General features: G+C 61.4%; 1 protein-coding gene across 1 annotated transcript; it reads right to left on the bottom strand.

Moving 5' to 3' along the window:
* Window positions 1–1,693: 1,693 nt before the first annotated feature.
* On the bottom strand, window positions 1,694–21,351 carry ARID3C (AT-rich interaction domain 3C; the record flags this gene model as incomplete). Its single annotated transcript, XM_084278862.1, has 8 exons — window positions 1,694–1,836; window positions 2,654–2,743; window positions 2,922–3,191; window positions 3,515–3,759; window positions 3,975–4,158; window positions 8,217–8,289; window positions 20,147–20,482; window positions 21,313–21,351. The coding sequence occupies 8 exons, from the start codon at window positions 21,349–21,351 to the stop codon at window positions 1,694–1,696; spliced, it is 1,380 nt and encodes a 459-aa protein (XP_084134988.1).
* Window positions 21,352–23,026: the final 1,675 nt, after the last annotated feature.

The following is a 23,026-nucleotide window of genomic DNA, read 5'->3' as shown; positions in this document are numbered from 1 at the left end:
GCACCCGTGTGTGCGCCCGTGAACACACGTGTGTGTGTGTGTGTGTGTGTGTGTGTATGTGTGTGTGTGTGCCTGTGTCTCCCAGCTCCAGGTGAGTGCCCCCCGGGGATGGTGCCCAGATGCTGGGCTGGCCCAGCACTGCTTGCATCTAGCTGGGTGCAAATGCATTAGTAGCCCTACAGCCATATTCCTTGCTGGCACAGGGAGATTCATGGAGTTTCCACCCCATGGGTCAGCTGCCATTGGGCAGCTTGTGGGGCCAAGCAACCCCATGGCCTGGCTGGAACAGCTGGAGTTGGTGCCCAGTGGGAGCCAGCCCATGCCTGATGGCTCTGGTGAGTGTAGGGGGATGTGTTTGTGACTCAGAGCCCCCAGAAACCGAGGCAACCATGTGCTGAAAGCAGGTGAGTTGGGCTGTGAAACCTCAGGCACTGTAGCTGCTATCCCAGGGTGTCGCGGGCTGTGGCAGTGTCCTGCACCCCCAAACTGTCCCCAGCCTGGGCACCGGAGCTTGGAAGGCGCAACCATGTCATGCACAGCAGCCCCAACACCGGTTTGGTTCAGCAGTTCATTCCCTTTAATAGACACACAGAGTCAGGCGGCCGTGGTGGGAGTGCCGGGGGGGAGCCTGGCAGCACCGAGCCCCGGCCACCCACGCTGAGGTAGAGGTGAGCGTTGCTCCACGCTCACCTGCTTTGGCACCCAGGGGTGCAAGCGGGTGGAGGAGGCGCCCGCCCGTCCCCAACGAGGTAGTTCAGAGTGCTCACCGACTCCCTGCTCTCCAGCTGGGGACCCCGGCGTTCAGGTGGTCTTTGGTAGTGGGGGGGCACTGCAGGGCCTCCCTGCCCTGCGCCCCCAACAACCTCAGCTCCAGCCTCACCCAAACGAGGTCCACTCTCACCTAACATCTCACCCCCACCTGTCCCACCAGTTTCCCCAGTATCTGCACCCCCCAAGGAGACCCCCGAGTTGAGGATCTGGGTGGGGGGGCTGAGTGCCACTACCCTGGGGTGGCCAGGGGGCACCAAGGACCCTGGGGGGTCTGGGCAGGAGCAGCAAGCCCAGGCAGCTCAGGAGGACTGTGTAGAGGAATCTGCGGTGGGTAGGGGGTATATATAGGGGATGCAGTGTATAGTGACTACGGGTTACAGGGGCTTCAAGGTACAGGGGCTGCCATGTCTGCACTGAGGGTGTGTACAGGGCTGCAGCGTGTAGGGGATGCAGCGTGTGCACTGAGGGGGTGTGTCAGGAACGCTGTGCATAGAGACACGTACAGGGGAGACAGTACCTAGGAGGTGAAGCGTGTGCATTGAGTGCAGCAACGTGGAGGATGCAGAGTGGGCACCAAGGTGTGTACAGGGGCTGCAGAGTGTAGGGGATACGGCATGCGGGGCCTGGGGGTGCCTCAGGCAATAGAGCAGGCAGGGGCTGGGGGTGGGGGTGGGGGGTCACCTAGGGGCGGTACCTGGGAAGGAAGGTGCATGTGTCAGAGGGGATGCATGGGGAAGGGGTCCCACGTGCAGGGTAAGGGGCAAAAGGTCCCACCTGTGTGCTCACAGCCTTGCATGGACACAGCTCAGTAGTGTAACAATAGGCACCTTTGTGTCCCCCATCCCACCTTGGGTCCCACACCTCAGTCCTCCTGGCTCTGGGGATCCCCAGCTGCTTTCAGAGTGGGGGGATGGCGTTTACCCTATGGTGAGGTGCTGGTGGGAGTGTGGCTGTGCGAGGGGGCTGGGAGCAGTGGGTTTGGGGCAGGCATGGGGTTCGGCCGGCTCTGGGTGCTCCCTCCACCAGGTGCTGAGGGGGCCGGGGGCCGGCGGGCAAACAGGACGCCTGGGGAGCAAGAGCAAGGAAGTTAGGGCAGTCAGAGAGCTGGGGGCTCCGCTCATCAGACCTTCCCACAGGACCCATGCTAGGGAAGGTGGGATCAGCAACCCTGGGGGCTCCAGCATTCCCCCCATCATTTTTTGTGCCTCCCCCAGCTCAGCCACCCCCACTCATGTGGGGCAGCCCGTGGGGCAGCCCAGGGCCATTCCGCTAGCAGCCCCGCATGCTGATTATCCCTGACATTTCCAGCTCATTAAATATTTAAGTCCTGAAGGAAAAGCCATCGATTTTAATTGGGGGTGTCTCCACAGGGCAGGCAGGGAGCTGGGGGTCACAGGATGAAACGCTTAGCCCAGCAGGTGTCAGAGGACACCCCAAAGGAGCCTGTGCTCCAGCAAAGCACCCCAACATCTCCTGCACCCAACATAGATGGTCTGCAACCAGCCAACCCCTGCTCCCAGCCAGAGACCCTCTGGGCACACCAGCACTGGGGTGACCCCAAATCCAAGCCCTGCCTGTAGGACCTCATGGTGGGAGATGACCCCAGGTGCCTTTTCACACTCCTCAGCCCAAGCCTGTCTGTTTGTCCCTCCCTCCCTTCCCCACTTTGGCCCTTCGCTGCTAGCACCTGCTGAGGGTCAATTTCTATCCTTGTTGACCCCCTCCTCCTCCTGCCCCCTCTCCCCAGGCCCTGCCACTTCATTACGATGGATTTTATAGTAAAGACATCAGATTGAAGGAAGGACTTGCTGGCCAGGCAGTGGCTATAAGTTATTGGATTTCCCGGCCGCAATTACACAGGCCGAGCGGCCCTTCTATTTACCTGTGTAGACAACTCCATTTATTTCTATTGACATGTTGATACTGCTAATGCCGTTGGTGGACAGGTTCAGTGCAGTCTCCTGTCTGTCATCTGGGGAAAGGAAATACCAATATGAGCGTTAAAAGAAACAGAAACAAGAACGTACCCGAGGGAGAGAAGCGGGGGCCTGGCTTCTCCAGGCATCCATGCTCCTCTCCAGCTGCTGCTGCTCCCTCCTGGGGCGCCAGGGGATGGGGGTGACCCAGGCTGAGGTGCTGCATCTCGCTACCTCGGTTGGAGATCTTGACGTTCATAGGGAACTGGGAAGCCACAGCCAGGAGGTTGTGCTGCAGCGTGTGCTGCACCAGCCGCTGCTGCTCCTCTGCCGTCAGAGCCACCTTCTTCTCCGGCGGCTCCCCGGTCTCCAGCTTCTCCCGCAGCTGCTCCAGCACCGCGGCCTGCGAGGCGGCTGCTGCTTGGGCCGCTGCGAGATGGTGGCCGGCCAGTCCCACTGGGATAGCGATGCGTCCTGGCACTGCAGCTGCCAGCACGCCATCCTCTGCAACGACAACAGCAGGGACCCCCTATCACCACCACAACAGCAGGGACCCCCTATCACCGCCCCACCTCACTGTTTTCCAGCCAGGGCCACCTCTATTCCAGTAGCACGGGGCAGGGCAGGCCACCACCCCTGAAAACTGGGCTCTGTCATCCTTTAGAACCAGGAGAAAGAAACCTTTCTCAGCTTCAGAGAGGGGGGTGAAAGACCAAGAATGTTCCTGTTTTCCCCAAGCAAAAAGGGCAAGAGCAGTCAGGGAACATCCCTGCTGCCAGAGCAGTGCCCTCCCCTGGGGGAGAGATGCTCACCGTGTCCTCACCCACCTTTCTTAACAGCGTGTACTTGGCCGAGCTGGCTGCAGGTGTGCGTGGAGATGCTAAGAGCTGGCAGAGACATTTTGGGGGAGCCCAGCAGGGTTGGGGTGCCCGCCGGTGAGTAGTTGAAGAGCGCCGTGCCGAAAGTCTGCCTCCGTCCCTCCCGACGGTTGCTGTCGATGGCAGCCTGGAGCTCCCCAGGAGAGCTGAGTGCCCGCTTCTCACATTCATAGGGATACAGGTACTTCATGTATCTGCACCAGGAGAGAGCCAGGATGAGACCCTGCACCACACACACCTCCCAGGCAGCCCCGTCCTCTGCACAGACCAGAGCTGGAATGGCACTTTGGGAGAGGAAGAACCCTCCATCCCCCTTTGGGGCACCCCATGCTGCACCCCGGTGAGGGCAACGGGACATCTGAGCCAGCAGGTGCCCCAGGGCAGGTGGCCCCCACCCGCTGCCACTCACTGCGTGCGGAGGGTGAAGGCAGCACTGGTGATGGAGGTAGGTAGGTTGAGGCCCTTGGTGATCTCCCGCCATATCTTCTTGTTGATGACTTCGACCAGGCCACCCTTGTCCGTCACCAGCCGGTACAGCGTGTAGAGGTCCAGCACCTGCTTGGCCATGATGGGGATGCGGTTCACGGGTGTCCCTTCCAGACAGGCACAGGGGAGAGAAAAGAGAGCAGGGTGAGCCCAAGGCGACCCTCAGTCTGTGGGGACACAGTCCCCACCTTATCCCCACTGCCACTGCAGGTGCCAGCTGCTTCCCAAGGGTGGATGCGTCTCTCTGTGCTCAGGTGAGCACCCGTGGGCACAGGAGATGCAGGCAGGACCTCAGGATGGTTGGGAAGGTGGCATTGTGCCCACGGATGGGGTAGCCCCTGGCATGCTGGCACAGGGTCCCCACTGATGGAGCTGGCTGTGGGGGCGAGGTACCCTTTCAGCTGGGATATGGGAGCATACTGGGATGGGTGAAATTCCTCATCCAGAATCCCTTAGACAGAGTTGTTCCCCACACACACGCACACTTCAAGGTCCCTATAGGGCCTGTCCCAAAAAAATTTCGCAAAACATCCTGGAAGATGAAACATCCCTCTGCAATCCCCTTCTACAGCCTCACAGAGACGCCAACTAAACTCCATAAAGGAACTAACCCCACAGATCTCTCTGCATAGAGACACCCCCCCACCCCCAAAAAAAAAACCTTCTGTAGGGACTCACAGGGAGGTTTTCTCCTGTAAAAATCCCCTTCAAGTGCCCTCAGTAGAGACCCTGACCCCTGGTCCCCCATCACATCCCCGCCAAGGACACAGGGTGACAGGACTTAGGGTCACCAGAGCTCTGAGAGCCCAGCATGGACCAAAATGGTCCCCAAAACCACTCTGTCTGTTTACAACCCCCATGCCCCCGGCTTTACCAGCACCCCCAAATCGCCCCATAGCCTTGCTCTTCCCCACAGAGCCTCGAGGCAATGGTCTAGCCAGCAGCTGGGACCTACAGCAGGGCATGAAGGGATGAGCATCCCATCCCATGCTGTCCCATCCCATATTTATTCCTCTCTCTGGTGGGTGGCGGGGCGCGGGTGCTATTGGAAAGCCATCCATTTGGCTGGGGGAGGCTGTCACCGCCGCGCTTCGCCCCTCAAACAAAGCCGTCACTCACAGCCATCCTCCAGCATCCCTAATTTATGGCCCCGATATTGGCTCAGCTTCTTCACATAAGCCTGAAAAATGAGCTCTTTTTATTCCTTTACTGAGTTCATTTAACTTTTTTTTTTTTTTTTATGTCTGTGTTGTTCACCCGGTTGGGAAGGGGGAGAGGAGTTTATTCTCCTGGGAAAACGGCAGAGATATCGACTCGATATCCACCAGCAGTCCCTCACCAGCCCTGCCCAGGGGCTGCTGACACCATCCCCATCACTTTGGGGGGCGTTGGGGGGGGGGGGGGGCGGCGGCGATTGACAAGCTCCCCATCACCCCAACATGCCAACAAGTTTGCGTGGTCTCAGCCCCTGACTGAGCACCCATGGGCTTCTCTTCTCTTCCTCCCCGCCCCCCCCCCCCCCGTCCCTGGCTGGGATGGGTAATGAAAGCAGCTCACCATTAATCTCAGGGCTGCGCAGGGCGCGTGGCTGGTGCCCGTCCCACTGACAAAGGGACCTGTCTGCGTCCCTGCAGAGTGATGGCCCCGGCCCGGCCAGGGCAAGCAGCACAAAAGCCTGGGGAGGTGATATAGCCATTGTGGTGCTGCAATTAGCTCCTTGATTGATTAATGGCCCCGCGTTATCAGCAGGGCCCTCTCTGCTCAGCAGAGGGACTGGGGAGGTGGGTGGAGGGGGAGGCGGGGGGGGTGGGTGCCTACAGACCCCCAGACAGTAAAAGCAGAAATGAGTCTTCCTATACCTCGGCTCACCACTTTTGGGGGTGCCACAGAGGTTGGGGCACAGAGATGAGGTGTCCCACTGCCCGCACCCTATGTCTGACGGGGGTGATGTTATCATCCCCCTTTCATCCCTGCTCCCCAGATACCCCCGCAGCAGTCACCCCCACGTGCCACCAGGGCTTGGTGACCAGCCGCATGCCATGGGGTCCCCAACGCCCCCTCACTTCATCCCGTATTTCAGCCCTGCCTATTTGCCACCCCACTGACAAATGTCCTGACAGACTCCCAAGGGGCTGCAGCCCCTTTCATTAGGCCTCACCCCATAGGCATTGATCCCCCCAGGGCCACTGCCACCTCAGGGAAACAGCCTGAGGGATCAGAGTCCCCTGCCCAAACACCCCTGGGTGCCCCAGCAGCACCCAGACCTGCTCATGGGTGCTGCTTCTCAGCCAGCTCCAGATGATCCCTGGGATGCTGTCCCTACTCCTGTCCCCTTTCTCTTTGCTACCCAGCCCCAAAATCCCCTGGTCCTCCAACAGGCACATCTACACCTGCATCCACACCCCCTCACACCCTCCCCGGGGGGATGCCACCCACCTGGGGAGGTGTGGGACACTGTACAGGAGCAGGATGGCTGGACAAGGAGCGATGGGGAGCAGCGCTGACAGAGAAGCATTGGGCTCCCTCCCTCCTCCCCGCACCACCAGGCGCTTGCTTAATTAGCCCCGGCCCCAATGGCGAGGGAGTTAATTAGCTTTGGAGAGAGAGATAATGAAGCCGTGGAGCAGCCCATGAATCTTGTGGCTGATGGATGCTGGGGGGCTGAGGCAGCACTGATCCTCCCACTCTTTCCCCACAACCCCGCAACCGGGGCCAGAGGGGCTGGGGGCACCCATGGGGCAGTACCCAGCTCCCCCTCCTCAATTCCAGCTGGGATCCCATGGCTCCGACAGCTCCCTGCAGCACAGCCCCAAGTGACACGAGTTTGTGGGGACTCTGCCCAACGTGGGAGTTGATCACTGCCAGCCCACGGGCAGGTGGACACCCTCACCACCCTGCCCACAGCTAGGACTTAGGGGTGACTGTTCCTCTCTGCCCACCCTCTCCCTGCACGCAGATAGCCCCACCGCTCCTGCACCCCCCCACCCCCTCTTCAGCCTTCCCCCGTTAATTAGCTCGGCATTAACCTCTGCCTGGGGTTTACTGGCTATTGAGCGGCATGTTCATTAATCCACACACCGGCAAAAGGCTCTAATTAATACGGCCGGCCACAAGCCCGCGCTTGGCAACTTTTAATTGTCGCAGGCCCGGGCGGGGAGGGCAAAGGTTAAAGCATTTATTGAGTCCCTGGGAGCCGGCTCGGCCCCCCATGCCGATAGCAAAGATTTCCGATGCGGCGGGGCTGGCTGGCGAGCCCTTAACCCCTGGGCGCCCAGCGCTGCCCCGACTGCTGACCCCTCTCCTGGTGCCATCGCTGTGTCGGCGAGAGGTGCCGGTAATGGGCATCCTCACTGGGCATCACTAAAAAGCCCTGCAAATAGGCACCGCTCATGGGCACCGCTGGCACGTGTGGCTACGGTTTGTCACCAAGGAATACGCTAACAGGCATCCCCACCAGGCACTGCTGGTGGATGTCACTGCTGGGCATCACGAATGGGCATCTCTCTTAATGGGCATCCTCACTAATGGGCACCAGCACTGGGCACTGCTACCAGCATCATCATCAACAGGCACCAGCACTGGGCACTGCTACCAGCCTCATCATCAACGGGCACCAGCACTGGACACTGCTACCAGCATCATCATCAACGGGCACCAGCACTGGGCACTGCTACCAGCCTCATCATCAACAGCCACCAACACTGGGCACTGCTACCAGCCTTATCATCAACAGGCACCAGCACTGGGCACTGCTACCAGCATCATCATCAACAGCCAGCAACACTGGGCACTGCTACCAGCATCATCATCAACGGGCACCAGCACTGGGCACTGCTAACAGCCTCATCATCAATGGGCACCAGCACTGGGCACTGCTACCAGCCTCATCATCAACAAGCACCAGCACTGGGCACTGCTACCAGCATCATCATCAACGGGCACCAGTACTGGGCAGGGCTACCAGCCTTATCTTGGGGGAGTCCACAGGGGTCCCTCTGGATGTCAGGCTGTCAGGAATGTCCAACCTGGGGCAACAGGGGCAAATCTGCTGAGTGTGAGTTTCTGTGACCGAGCAGCTCGGTGCCCAAGCAGATCACACTGTGAGCCCCACAAGGCAGCTGGGGCAGGGGTGCCAGTAGTGCCCACCCCAGCCACCCACCTTTACCTCTCTTCTGCATGAAGCCAAAGAGGTCGTCCAGGAACTCCTTGCGTTTCGGGTCCTCATCGAGTTCGTAGAGCTGTAGGTAGGAGAGAGGGGAGTCAGCACTGCCAGCGTACGGGGGCACGTGAGGCAGAGAAGGGCAGTGCTGGGGGCAGGACCGTGCCTGGGTCAGGACCCTGCATCATCCCTGGCCTCACCTGCCTGCTCTGCCAGCAACGAGCAGCTCTCCCTGCCCCACAGATGGGACACCCACACACACCCTCTGCGCTGGCAATGCCAGGGTCTCCCTGTGCTCAGGGGCTGGCGCTGGCTCCCCACACACCACTGGCTGTTTTGCAGCCTTGCTGCAGGGATGCTGTGTCTGTGCCTCAGTTTCCCTGTCCCTCTCCTCACCAGACAGAGGGACAGAAATGTTTCAGCCTGGGAACACAATGCCAATCTAGACTGAGCAGCAGCAGATCCTGGGCTCTGAGGTCCCTGGGACCAGGCAGGTCCCTGGGACCAGGATGCTCAACCCTGCTCTGGCTCAGTACCCTCCCAGCACTGTGCAGTGTCGGTGTTCACCAGGTCCCAGCATGCAATCAGCATCCACATCTGCAGGGACAAGCATCCACCCATGCAGAGGAGATGCTGGCCTGCTGGTCCCTTCCAGGGACAGGGCCAACTGGCAGGGCCACAGTGCTGGGGGCTGGCAAGGAAGCTGTGCGTGCCAGGGCTGTGGACAGCCTGATAAGCACCTCCTGAGCTGTGTCTCCAGAGATGGGGCCTGACCGATGGCCAAGGACATCTTGAGGGTGACTCCATAGAGGGACACACTGCCAAATCCTCCTCCCTCAGCTGGGCATGATGATCCCTCCCAAAGCCATCTCCCCTGGCCAGGCACGGCGACCCCAAACGCGTCTCCCTCAGCTGCGCGCAGGGACCGGGGTGTGAGCACAGGAGTGACATGTCCCTGAGAGGCACAGGAACCTCCCACAGTGAGTGTGTGAGTGTGTGTGTACAAAGCCAGGTGTGTGTGCACTGTGTGCCAGTGCACAAGCACAGGACGGTGTGTGCAGCACCAACACCAGCACACGTGTGCCCCAGCGAGTCTGAGGATGCGCTGACCAGCGTGCAAGGTGGGGAGCAGGTGTGTAGCTGCACACACACACACACACACACTCACACACACACAGGAGGCTGTGCAGACGCTTGTGAGCACTGGATGGATTCAGCTCTGGGAACATGGGGACACAATCCCCAGGCTGAGCCAGTGGCCAGCGCTGGGGTTTCGGGGGGGCAAGCACAGCCCCTGTGCCAGGGACATGAAGCGCCGGCTCCCCGTGAGAGCCAGGGCTCTCTCTCCTGATTCCAGCACAGCGCCTGGGTGACCATGACAAATTGGAGCCCGCCAGATCGATGGCCCAGCAGTAAAAGTCAGAGCACATGAAGGAAAAATTAGCACCAATCGAAGGCGCTATAGACACCAATTCCTCCCAGCGAGCCTGGTAAGAATTTAAAGCCATTGAAAAGAAACAAAACTCAGCAGTCCAGAATGGATTTCCAAAACATATACAAAGAAATGCAAGCTGGAAAACAAAGTCAGGCACAAAATAGAGTCGTTTAAAAAACAATTGTGCTGGGAAAGGCCGTTAAAAACCAATAGAAAGGGAGCACAAACCCCCTCCCTCTCTGCACAGCACATTATTCACCAGACAGATAAAGGGAGCTGGGCTGAAGGGATGTGTCAGGCTGCAGGGACACCGGGATTTGGGGATGGGAGGGGGCATGCAGGGATGTGATGAGGGGACACGGATGTGGGGATGCAGGGATGCTCCTACAGATGGCCCACCACTGGACAGACACATCTAACAAAGCCCCTCACCTCACCCGTGGGTACCAGCTGCCTGTCTCTTGTCTATCAGATGGGTGCCAACTGCCCATCTCCCACCACAACCCCCTGGGGCTGACTGCCCAACTCCCAGCTGCTCCTTGGTGCTCCCTGTCCTTGCCCTGTCTGCCACCTAACTGACCACTCCTTGCAGCAGGGGGCTCTTACAGTGCCCCAACCCACCGCTGGTGCCAGCACCCTCTCCCTCCCCTCCACTGTGGTGCTCCCTGCCCTGCTTTCTGCCCCCTCCCCATCGCCTGCCCTTTCCCAGGAGCTCCTTGAGCCATTGATTGAGGTAACTAGGTCAGGCTTGGAGCAGAGCTCCTGGGGGGCTGCTTTGATTTCTGCACCGGAAAGCCTGTGTGAGCCTGGCTTTGCACTTCCTCCCCTGCTCCTGCCTGCAGTAGGACTTCAATCCCTCCTCTCCATACCCAGCCCGTTTCTACCTCTGCAATCTCCCAGCTTGTCAAAGCAGGAGCAACGCCCCCCAAAAAACCATCAACCACTGCCCACGCCACAGCAGGGTGAAGCCACCCCATGGGTGGGTGGGCTCCTGCAGGCAAACCTCTGCCAGACCCCCCCAGGTGCCACTCACATTTCTGCTCCTGCATCCAGCGTGTGTCACCACTGCCTCCAGACCCCAAAACAGGTGTGACCTCCAAGTGCTGGTGTCTCTTTTCCCACCATTTATTAACCTCCTACCTTTTATCTGTGGGGCTCTGAGATGCAAAAAAAAAGAGAGTGGACCAGAGTGACAAGGGATGCACCAGGTGTCCCATGGGATTGGAGGGTGCTAAGGCTGGAGAGGTGGCAGTTTTGTGTGATTCCTTCTGGTGGGGGGGTGGGCTGGGTCCCAGCCAATGCTGGCGATGGGTTTCAGACACCACAGGTTCACAGGGGTGCCATGGCTGGCGTAGGTGGTGGTCTGCAACAGCCTTCAGGCGTGAGGGACCCCAAGACACCCCAGGTCTGAGAAAAGAGCTGTGCCGCTCACCCTCCTCCTTCTGCAGGGTGGGCACTGTGGTCCCCTCCTGCCTCACCTGCGGACTGACCCTCTCAGCAGTGACAACCCCTCAGGGCCACACACAATTGCTGTAGGGGCACAGGCTGACACCACACCACCTGGCTGTCCACAAGCCCAAGCAAGCAATACCTAAGCCTACATGAGCAAGCACGACCCTGTACAGGCTTGCGCGGTCCCACACACGTGCAGAGCCCTGCATGGGTACACACAGCCCCATGGGAGTGTGCACAAGCACTCAGGGGTGTGCACAGCCCCACACAGGCACATGCACAACGCCGTACGCGCACCCGCATCCCCTCAGGGGCACACACACGCTCACACGGGGATGCACAGCCCCAGAGGGGAGCACACAACCCCCGCTGGGCACGCACAGCCCCACACGGGCATGCACAGCCCCAGAGAGGCACGGTCACCCCCCGGATGGACAGTCCTCTGCAGGGGACACACCGCCCCAGAGCATCCCCCTACCATGCACCTCGGAGCAGCCGGGCAGGCTTTGCCCAGGGGCAGTTGTGCAACACCGGCAGCTCCTGCTTGCGGTGACCTATGAGCAAGGACCCTTTTAATCGTGTTTGTATTGATATAATTAGTAACTCATTTAACGCCATCGATGTAACTATATTCCTCTATAAACACAAGTATTAAACTGTCAAGCCCGGGAATCAATAGCCGCTGGTGTGCAGCTCCGCTCCGCTCTGCCGACCTTGGGGACCCCATCCGCGGTGCCTGCCCCGCCCCCAAAAGCCACAGCATCCCCTGCACCCCCTCACCACCACCGGGTACCACCACCCAGGTGCGGGTGTAGGGCCGGAGCAGGGTGTTCTTATCCCCACCCCGCCCCGGGTGCCGCTCTGGGGACTCGGCTCCCTCCTGTCATCCCATTGCCATGGCGACATCTTTATTCCTTAAGGGATGGGGATAACTGGGCTTGTCGGGCAGGTTAAAGGTCAGCGGGTCGAACACGGTTTATTAAAGGGACGTGAATAGACCTTGTGCCTCCTCACCACGATTAAATAACATCATTAGCACCGCTCACTCACCCAGGAGATGCCTCTTCCAGAGCCTGAGGAGCTTGTGGGGCTGGGCGTGGGGTCCCTGGCACCCCTAAAGCCCAGCTGATCCCCTAGATAAAGGATGCAGTGAGGTGCTAAGTTACCCCCCCCAGACATCTCGTGGCTGCCCTGCCGCAGCGAGTACCCCCCCACCTCACCCCCTCCCCCCAGCCCTGCTGCCAGGGGAAGCGATCGCAGCAGGACCCCCGCAGTCCCCGCTCAGCTGCCACCTCCTGCTGGCAGCAAAGGCTCGGATCGGCAACCAGGATTTAATCCACTTAATACGAGCTGTATCGATCTCGGACCCTGCTCGGCTCCCCCTGCCTGGCGTTCCACACAAGCCCCCCCGCCCCCCACCCCCGAGCCGCTTAATATGCATCACATTGATTAGCCGCACTGCTAATTTTTCCATCTGTCCGCTGTTCACGCAGGGAGCACAGGCGATGCCCAGCCCCGTGCACCCCCCAGCCCCCCCAGGCTGTAGCTGCTCTGTGTGGGTGGCTGACTGCTGACAGGCGATTTTGGGGTACCTGCAGCTCTCCGGACCTTCGCTATCACCTCTGAGCTGGGGGTCCCCGGCTCCTTTCCTTGGGACATGGTCCAGAGTGGGGCACCCAGACACTGGGGTGTCCTTTCCTGTGTCCTACTGGCATGGGGGGGGCGTGAGGGGGGGGGGGTCAGGAAAGCCATCAGTGCCTCAGTTTACCCTGAGGGCTTGCAACTGGTTGTTCCTAGTTGACACACTGCCCTGTAGATCCTGGGGTGCAGGCACCCCAATGGCATCCATGGTCCGAGCCCCCGCAGCATCCCCTCAGTCATGGGGCAGACAGGGAGGAGCTGAGTTCTTGTGGGCGTCCCCCCCACACCCTTTGCCAGAGGTGGGGGGCAGCTTGCTCCCCGCCAGGCACAAACCACCCCCTGACCTTGTGAGCCACTGCTTGTCTCTGCCACCAGCCATTAATAAGTTAATGGTTACGGGACGGCTTCGCCTGGACGCCGGCAGCATTCAAAAGTGCTGCCGGCTCCTGAGGGGGGGAACCTGCTCCCTTGACCCCACAGCTCAGTGGGCGCCGGGGTGCTGACTTGCCCCAACACCCCCAACCTCAGTGCTCACCCCACTGGTGTGGCTAGACACCACCCCACCACCCCCACCTCCCCCCCCACCCCTGCCCAGAGCCCTCTCCCAGTGCTGTGCCACCCCCCACCACCACCCCAAAGCCTTTCATCATGCTTAATATTTAACGTTGCTTTATAGAGCAGCAGGTTTAATCAGCGCTGATAATGCGGCGGATCCGGCGGGTCATTAAAACCCCCCTCCCCACGGTGGCGGGCGCCGCGGCTCCCGGCAGAGCTGCTGCGTGCTGCAAACATTAACCTGGCTTCGTGCACGGTGAGGGACTGTTTGCTGGCCTTGGGAGGGCAGCCCCCACCCACAGCCTGGCCCTGGAGTGAAAGGGAGGCGGGGGGGGGGGGGTGGAGGGTGGCTTATAACCTCCCTGTCCTCCCCCTCGATCCATTCTGTAGGATGGGGAAACTGAGGCACGGGGTGCTAGCCTGGCTCCCCAAGAGCTGCAGCGGCATTTCCAGACAAAAGGTGCTGCATGGTGTCACCGTGGGCACTGTCTGCAGACCTGTCCTGCTGTCCTGCTGTCCTCCCTCCATCTGTCTGGGGTTGGTGGTGCAGGTGGAGGGTGTCTCGGCTCCTGGCGAGCGGGTGTCCCCCACGCTTGGCCCCTTGTTACTCGTTCATGGCTGAACAGGCAGGGAGTCAATGAGGGGAATTGTTCAGGTTAACCTCCCTGACCTGCCGGCACTTGCCACACCACCGCCTCCCCCTCCATCCTTGCTTTCCTCTCCATCCCTGCCTCCCCCTCAATCCCTCCCTCCTTCCCAGGGTGACTGGAGCCAGGGGACCCTCCTCCAGTGCCAGCACCACCCTAGGTGTCCCCCGAGGGACACCCATGTGCACACCTACTATATGTGCGTAGGTGCACACACAGGGTGTGTGCTTGCACATCTAGGGGTCTGCACATGCACACACAGGGCTGGGTGGCTATGGGGAAGCACACATGGTGGGGGTGGGGAGGGGGGCTGTGTACCTATCTGGGATGTGTGCTGGGTGCTCGATGACCACCCTTCGTGCCCCTCCAGCCCCATCCCCTTCCTCTGGCCACGCTGAAGGGACGATGTGGGAGGAAGGGCTGGTGGCACCCCCCACGCCAGAGACCCTGGCACCCCTCTCTGCCACCAGAGGAACCTCCCAAGCAGAAAGGGTGTCTAAGGCTGGTGTTTGCTCCCAGCCCACCACCAGACATGTGTGTGGACACCAGATCTGGGACAGAGCAACCCTGAGCTGCAACCCCCTGCAGTGGAACATGTCCCTGCCAATGTGGGCATCCCCAGGGGACAGGCTGCCACAGCCCCCGTGTACAGTGCCCAGCGTGCTTGCCCTGTGCATACACACACGCCCAGTGCACACCCACCTACAGGCTCATGTGTGTGTGCTCTCCTTGCACCTCCAGGCACGCTTTCCCTGGGCAAACACCACCCTGTACATGCTCACACGGACCCTGCACGCGCCCTCTGCACACACACACAGCCCCCCATCTGTGCTCTATCGCCTATACGGTCCCCCTGTGCACACACACTCCCTCTGTACACTCACCCATCCCCTTTGCACACTCACCCTGTGCGTACCCACACACCCCTTACACCCGCTCTCCTTTTGCACGCACGTTCTGTCCACACACATCCCCCCTACACCCTCCCTATGCACACACACACACTCACACTCACACTGTGCACACTCATCACCTGCGCGTCCCCCCTGCACACCCTCACCCACGCCCCTCACACGCTCTCCCCGTGCAGCCCCCACTCGCCCCACACACACTCGTGCACTCCCTACACAGCCTGTGCCTGGTGCACACTCACACACCACACACTGACCCCCCCCCCAGCAAACAAGAGCTCACTCCCACGCAGCTGCACACCCCGGCGGGCACCCCAGTAAGGACCAGATCCCACCTCCCTGGGGCCGTATTTCCCCTCCCTGCTGCCGCCCTGCCCAGCCTGCTGCCTGCACAGGGGATTTACCTCCATTATTAACCCAATTAGAGGATTAGCGGAGGCTCAAGTTGGCGAGGGGGTGAATTCCGCCCCCCCTTCCAAACTCCCCACTCACATCAGGTTCCGAGGCGGCAGCTGGGGAGGGAGCCAGGGGCAGCTGTGGGGTGGGGGCTCCTGCCAGCGCTCCTCTCCCGCCTGCAGCGCCTTTATTCTCACACTCTTGATTAGTTTTTACACCTCCTCCTCTTCGGAGCCCCCGATTCCAAGCCCTTGGGACCCCCCCGTTTGGGAGATGGTGTTGCAGCAGCTGCTGAAGCTCTCAGCATCCCTTAAGAGTGCAGCAGGGCTGGGAAGAGCCCTGGGGGGCAGCAGCGGTGGGGGAGGCGGGGGGGGGGGGGAGGCAGGAGGCTGACACCCACCATAACTCAAGTTCTCAGCACCGTGAGCTGCAGCACGGAGGGGTCTCAGCCCCCCAAACCCTGCCCCAAACACCCACAGGTCCATATGTGCAGGCTCTGTGCATGGAGACACCGGTCCATGTGTGTGCAGGACTGCCCATGTACACTGAGACACCACACATCTCCCTACACACACACACACATGTGTGTGCTCAGACACACGTGGGCACGCCACACGCGTGTGGGGACACACACATGCCGTACACATCCCTATACTCACACCTATGTGTCCACAGGGGCTTGGACACGTCCTGGGCACTCACAGAGGTGGCACAAGCACAGAGCAGCACTCACAGGGGTTCATACACACTTGGGCACTTCCACTGGACCGGTGCACGTGCATACGGTGTCCCAGACATCCCCACACGTGTGGGGACACTTGGGGTGCACACAGGCACCAGCACTCGCACGGGTTCCGACACACCCCTGCGCTGCACCAGCACTCACACGGGTCCATACACTCCATTCCACACACACCCAGAACACCCCCACAGGCGCTCCCAGCTGTACCCCAGCAGCTCCTCGCTCCTGCCCTGTGCCCCTGCGCCTGTGCTGAGCCACGGGAGCTCCCGCAGCCGCTGCTGCTGCCGGGGATTAGCACGCTGACCCCTGCTGCTGCCACCACTTCCCCGCTGCAGGTGGTCCCAAGCCCCCCGGGCAGAGCTCTGCCCGCGGGTCTGCTGCTGAGGAGCCTCCAGGTAGCTATGGACAGGAACAAACACCATGTCCATTCCCACCACCCCTCCCCGCCCCGCCTCTGAGGTGTAACCAGAGACCCTCTAATTTAGCCCCAGGAGCCCTGTGGTTGCTGCTCCTGCACCTGCGGTGAAGATGTTCTAGAGGCGGGGGAGTGGCAAAGAGACCACCTCCCTCTCCCTGGGGTCCCCCTCCTGAGCAGCCTCTGCCTCACCAACCCCGCAGGTGAAAGCAATGGGGGCAGCCACACGGCCCTGCTGACCCATCTGGGGATGCCCAAAACCACCGTGTGGGTTTTGAGCACAGGGAAGGAAACTGATACACGAGGATGTCCGTGGTAGGGAGGGCTGCAGCCCCCTGAGAGCGCTTTCCTCCAGGCTTTGAGATGTGAGCACATCTGTTCACGGTGGGCAAGCCCTGCCAAAATATGTGGAAAGGGTTGGGTGGTGCAAGCAGGGACAGAGAGGACAGGAGCAGCACCACAGGAGGTGGAGGAATAGCCACACGGCGATGATGGCCAACAGCTGCTGGCAAAGGAAGCCATCCCCGCAGCAGCCACTGAGGCTACCAGACACCTGAGAGTCCCCAAAGGGCTGTCCCCTGCTGACACTCCCCAGCTGTTCCTGGGTAGTGGGGAAGGAGTTTCAGGAGGTTCTGATCCCCTCAACCACAACTGGACAGCAGAGTATCCTCCTGCCAGAGCTGGGTACAAAACCCAGCCTTCGAGTCTTCCTCCTTCTGGGGGTCTGCCTGGGGTGCCCCATCCCAGAAAAGACAGGGGATGGAGAGGGAAACCCCTGGATCCTGGTGCTGCTCTTCCATCGTTTGGGTGAAACCAGAGCACCTGTCACCGTGTCTGCGGACGGCTCCTCAGGGACAAAAGCTGAGTTCATGGGGCTGAGCCGGCACCAGCAATGCCAGGCTCCTCCCAGCTCCCTCCAGGTCAAATGTGTGATGCAGCACCGCAGCACTGAAACTTGGTGGCATCCCTGTCCCCAGGGAAGGGAGAGTTCATGGACAGCACACAGTCAGACCCCGCTCCGTGCCCCCCACCCCGGGTAAGGGCTGCTTTGCAGTGCTTGGTGGGGACCTCCTGGACCTTTGCCCAGGTCTCTACCCATGTGTCCTTATCAAGTGTACATAGACCGGCAACGGGGGCTGATGCAAGAGGCAGGGGTGAGGGGGTCTCACAACCCTGTAACATCAGAGCAGCCCTCCCAGATCAGAGCAAAGGTCCCACCAGCCCCCCCAGACCGGTGCCTTAGAAATCATATAAAGCTGGGGGAAGCAGCATTTGCCTATTAACCCTCGATGGGTTTCTCCACCACAGCCTCATCCTTTGCTCACATTTTCAGCACCACCACACTGCACAAAAAGTCCCCCATGGCTGGTCCTGCACTCCTGCTAGAAACCCCTCAGGGTCCTGTCCATGCTGCAGAGAGCCAGGGAAGTGGGTCCCTGCCTACCCCATGCAACCCATCCTGGATTTGGTGGTCCCCATACCCTTAGCTGTCTCCCCTTCCCTGGACAAGGGCAGCAAGGACAGAGCCAGAGACCCATAGCAGGTGATGCCAGCAGCACCATGGGGCAGCTCCCAGCTGGGTGGTCTGGTGGGAAGTGCAGCCCATGTGTGTCTCTGTGCCCCACAGCATCCCAGACCAGCCCCCTGGGAAACCTCCAAATGCTGGAGCACGGCCACTTTCACCACTCAGTCCCTGCCGAGAGAGGAGAACCTGTTCCCCAGGCTGGGTGAGGCACAGCCCTGCAGCCTGGAGAAAGCCCGAGGGGGAAACACATCCCTCCCAGTCAGGGGCACGTCCCCTCCTGGATGATCGCAGGGGAATGACAGGCAACCTGCAGACCCCAGGGCAAGCGGGCACCACAGTGTCCTCCAAAGTGCCACCCCACACATGGCAGAACCATGCAAACTCAGGGCAGGGCTGGTCCCAGCAACTTCTTTCCCTTCTCCCTGTCTCAGCCCATAGAAAGCATCCAGAGACAATTGGTCCCTTTGGTGCTGTGCACCCGGTTACTGAACATAAGGGACATCCCATTGTCCCCTGGGCTGGCAGGGACATGCCAGGAAGTGGGAAGCTCACATGTGGGTCCCTGCTCCAGGCACTCATTGCCTTTCCAGAGAAAAAAAGGGAGAGCAAGTGAGGAGTCAGATATGACCCCGAGAACTCGTGGCAGGATTTAGCCCCCAACCTCCCCTGCCATCCTTCTCCCCAGCATCCACCCCGTGCTGCCGGCTGGGCTCCTGCCCTGCACGGGGAGCTCAGGCAGCCCCAATCAGGGGCAGGGCAGGAGGCTGAAGGACGAGAAATGCCGGGGATGCTTTCTCTTTGTAAAGCCTCCCCAGGCCTGGGAAGGAGGAGCCGCTTCCCACCGCCCTCCCGGCTGACCCCGGGAACCGGACAGTCAGCCTTTTTCTGCGCAGCGGGGTGTAACGTAACACTTCCCGGGCGCCCAGGGAGGTGAGCCCTGGCCCCTCCAAATAACGCGGTGTTGTGCAATCTCGGCACAGAAAAGGCAGGAACACGGCCCCGCGGCACCTTAAAGCTGCCTCCCCGACCCTTCCCTGCCAGGGCCATTGTGGATGAACAGGCAAGTCCCCTCACCCCTCTGTCCCGTGAGCAGGGCCAGTCCCAAAAAGCCACACATCAGTTGCACAGGGGCGTCTCTGCTCTGTCCCCGCACTGCAACCTCCCTGTCACCCACCCTGTCCACCAGCATCACCCCTCTCTCCCTCCATGATGAAGCTGAGCAGACAGGGACCAGGCAACCCTGAGCTGGCACTGTGTGGTCCACGCTCATGCCCACAGCCCATGCATGGAGCAGCACCTGCTGCACGCCAACCAGGGCTTACACAAAACAGCACGTTAAACACAGAGAGGCATTTCCTCTACCTATACACAAGCCCCAGGAGCCCTGTCCCCCTGCCAGGTCTCTGTAGCACAGGGGTCTTCCCTATGCCCACCCAGGAGTGAGGTGATGGGGTCAACAGGCAGCTTCCTCCAGCCGATACAGGTAATCAATGAGTCGCATTGACCAGCCACAACATGCCCTGGCCCACAATGAGACACAGGAGGGGCTCAGCTCCGCTGCCCAATAGTTCCTTGGGGTGACCATGCACCAGAACCTTCCCTCACCTTCGTCCATCTCTGTAAAACCTCCACACACAGAGGTCATCCCATCATAGAAAGCACCAGGCATGGAACCTGCGTGGGCCAGTGTCCAGGCACCCCATCATGCTGGGGAGCCCCAGGGAACATGGGGAAGGTGGGGAACATGAGACAGGGAACATGAGACAGGGGTCAAATGGGGCTTGGTGGCAGGGGGATGGGGACTACATGCCTTTTGGGGTGGGGCAGGGCTCAGGGACAGGGGAAAGCAAGGGGCATTCAGACGGTACCCATTCAGGGCAGATTGGTGCTCTAGGACAGGGGTGCTGGGTTGCACTTGACTGTAGCTGCCTGGGATGCAGTGTGGGGGCAGTGGAAGGGAACTGGGGGGTTCCCACTTACGTTGGCATTGTGATAATGTCTGGGAGCAACAGGGGTACTGGGAATGCTGCTTGGAGTGTGGCTGGAATGGGGCTTGGGGCAGTGGCGTTGCCCACTGAGGGTGGGCCACAGACAGGGCTTGAGGGCAGCAGAGGGCATAAGCGGTGGGAGGGCTGAAGAATGAGTCTGGGGGCTGTGGGGGGACAGTGAGCCTGCCTGCCTGGTACGGCTGCTGCTGGTATGCCGGATGCTTCCTACCTGCTTGAACTGCTCCTCGTAGGTCCACTCGTGGTGTGGGGGAGGCGGCGGGTCGCGGGGCTCCCCTTCTTCCTCCTCTTCCTCCTCCTCCTCCTCTTCCTCCTCCTCCTCCTCCCCCGCCGCGGCGGCGGCGGCGGCCGGAGGGCGCGGACCGGGGGCCGGACGGCGGCGGGCTGCGGCGGGCGGCGGCCCGGGGCCGGGCTCGACCGGGGTCCGTCGGGGAGCGCCGTCGGGGCCACGGGCCAGGCGGGCCGCCTGCTGCCGCTGCAGGCTCTCCATCACCGCCGCCAAGCGCAGCCCCCCCGCCGCCCCCGGCCCCCGCGGCGGGGCGGCCGGCTGCGGGCACAGGGCATGGCCTCAGCGCCGCCGGAGGAGAAGGGAGGGGTGGCAGCACCCCCCAACCCCACCCGCTCCTCATCCCCTCCCCCCCCTTCCGCCCCCCACCCCCCCCGCTCTTCCCGCCGCTCCCGGGGGCCCTGCCCAAAAGTTGGCCGCGGAGCTGCCGCCGCACCGGGCGCGTCACCCGCTGCCGGAGAGGCTGCCTCCCGCGCCGCGACCACCCGCCACCCTCCCCGCGACCACCCGCCACCCTGCCCTACCGGGGACCCGGCCCTCCGGGACCTCATCCCCGCTCTGCCGCCCTTCCAGCTCCCACCGGGAGCGGCTCTGACCCGGGAGCCCCGTCGCTGTATTGCAGGAAGCTGCCCTCCTCGGTCCGCGGGGGCCGTGTCCTGCTGGGACCCCTTCCCCGCCCCCCCCCCCCCCCCCCAACCCGGTCCTGGTCCCACTGGCGACGGCGTCTTACTGGGGACTTTCTCCTCGGTCCCACCGGAGACCTCTGCCCCGACGGTCCCATCGGAGAACGTCTCCTACCGAGTCCCCACCCTGCCCCCCCCCCCCACACACACCCCGCGCCCCGACTCCGTCGGGGACCCCAACCCAGTCCCACTGGAGATCCCCGCTCCATCTCCCCGGGCGCCCCGTCCTCCCGGGACCCTCCTTCCGCTCCCACCGGGGAGAAACCTCCCCCCCCCATCCCCTTCCCTTCCCGATCCTGTCCGACCGGGGCTGCCCCCCCCACCCCCGCTCCCACCGTGCACCCCCGCGCTACCGGGGGGCCCCCCTTCCCCCCCGTCCCGTCGCGGTGCGGCCGCGCCGGCCCTCACCAGGGCGGGCTTGGCCGCCAGGCTGGGGTTTTCCACCATGCCGCCGGCTCCGAGCGCCGCCCGGGGCTCGCCCCGCCGTCCCGGGGGGCACGGCCGGCTGCTCCGCCCGGTCCCGGCCCGTCGCTCACATGGCGCCGCGCCCGCCGATATTTCTTTTATTCCGCAGCAGATGAGGGTGGGTGGGATTTTTTCCCCTCTTTTCTTTCTTTCTCTCTTTCTTCCTTTTTTTTTTTTTTTTCCTCTCCTCTCTCTCTCTTTTTTTTTTTTTTTTTTTTTTTTTGCAACAAGTGGCAGGCAGGCAGCAACACCCCTCCCCGCTCCCATTTGCTAGCGCACGTCAAGGGAGTCATTCGGGGAGGGCCGGGCTTGCGGCAGCCCCGGGGGATCGCCCCGGGACCGGCCCGCCGAGAGCCGACCCTGTGCGGGGCCGCGGGACGGGAGGGGCGGCGGGGAGGGGGGGGTCGGGGTGGGGGGGATGCGGCCAGGGGCGCGGTGGGGGTGGGGGATGAGGAGGTTTTGTGGGTGTGTGGCTGAGGGCATGGGCGTGTTGGGAGAGGGGGAGCGCGTAGCAGGGTGTGCAGAGGGGCCAGGTATGTGTGCTGTGTGCACGGGGAGAGGGGAGCGTGTAGGAGGAGGGGTGTGCAAGGGGGTCTGCGCACCTCTGCACACACTGCACACATTTGTGGTGGGTCTGCGTGTGTACAGATAGCTCTGTGTGTGCAAGGGGTCTGCACACCCGTGGGAGTGGGCACTCTGCACACACTGCACATGTTTGCAGTGGGTCTGGGTCTGTGTGTGTGCAGATAGCTCTGTGTGTGCAAGGGGTCTGCACACCCGTGTAAGTGGGCACTGCACACATCTTGTGTATAGAATGGTCTAGGTTGGAAGGAACCCCCAAGGACCATGGAGTTCCAGCCCCCCTGCCACAGTGTGATTTACACATCTGTGTGTGTATGGATAGCTCTCTGTGTGCTGGGAGAAGGTAGTGTGCTACGTGGGTGTGCAGTCAGCCTGTGCTTGTGTGTGTGTGCACGCACACTGGGTGAGCTGAGCGTGCACCACACGTGTGCGTGCAGTGCCCAAGCATGCGTGTATCTCTGTGTGTGTCTGCAGGGGAGCCTGTGCACACCCCCTGGGAGTGTGCCCTGCGTGTGTGTGCATATGATGTTCAATGTGCTTAATGGCATCCTGATGCCTCAGGTTACCCACTGCAACCAGGGACATGGGGGAAGGCAACAATACTGAGCCCCTCCAGGGACAGAGGAGATGCAGGGTCTCATCCTGACTCTGCCAGGCCAGGGCCAGGGCTCTGGGAGCCTGTTTGGAGCATCAAGACCTCATCTGACCAGGGTCTGGGCACACATAGCACACCTCAGGAGGAGCCCTCGGTGGCCCCAACCTGTGAGTAGGTCTCAGGCCCTGGCTTGGGGTGTGACAGTGACACCACAGTCCTTGCAGATGCAGGGGAGGACACACACCCGCTGTGTCCACGGTGCGCACGTGCCCCCAGGCAAGCACGCAGACGTGTTTGCATGCACAGGCGTATGTGCAGTGGTGTGGGCTGTCAGAGGGGCTGAGCACGTGCAGGGGGTGTGTGCACGTGTGCATGTGCCCTTCAGGACAACAGTAAGTGCTTGTATGTGCACACCAGGAGCTGGGGGTGTGTGTGTGTGCTGTGTGCTCACCTGGAGCCCTGTGTGATCTGTATGGGGAA

Source organism: Gallinula chloropus (assembly GCF_964237585.1).
Source record: "Gallinula chloropus genome assembly, chromosome: Z".
Taxonomy (NCBI): Eukaryota; Metazoa; Chordata; class Aves; order Gruiformes; family Rallidae; genus Gallinula; species Gallinula chloropus.
This window is presented reverse-complemented; position numbering and strand designations above follow the sequence as displayed.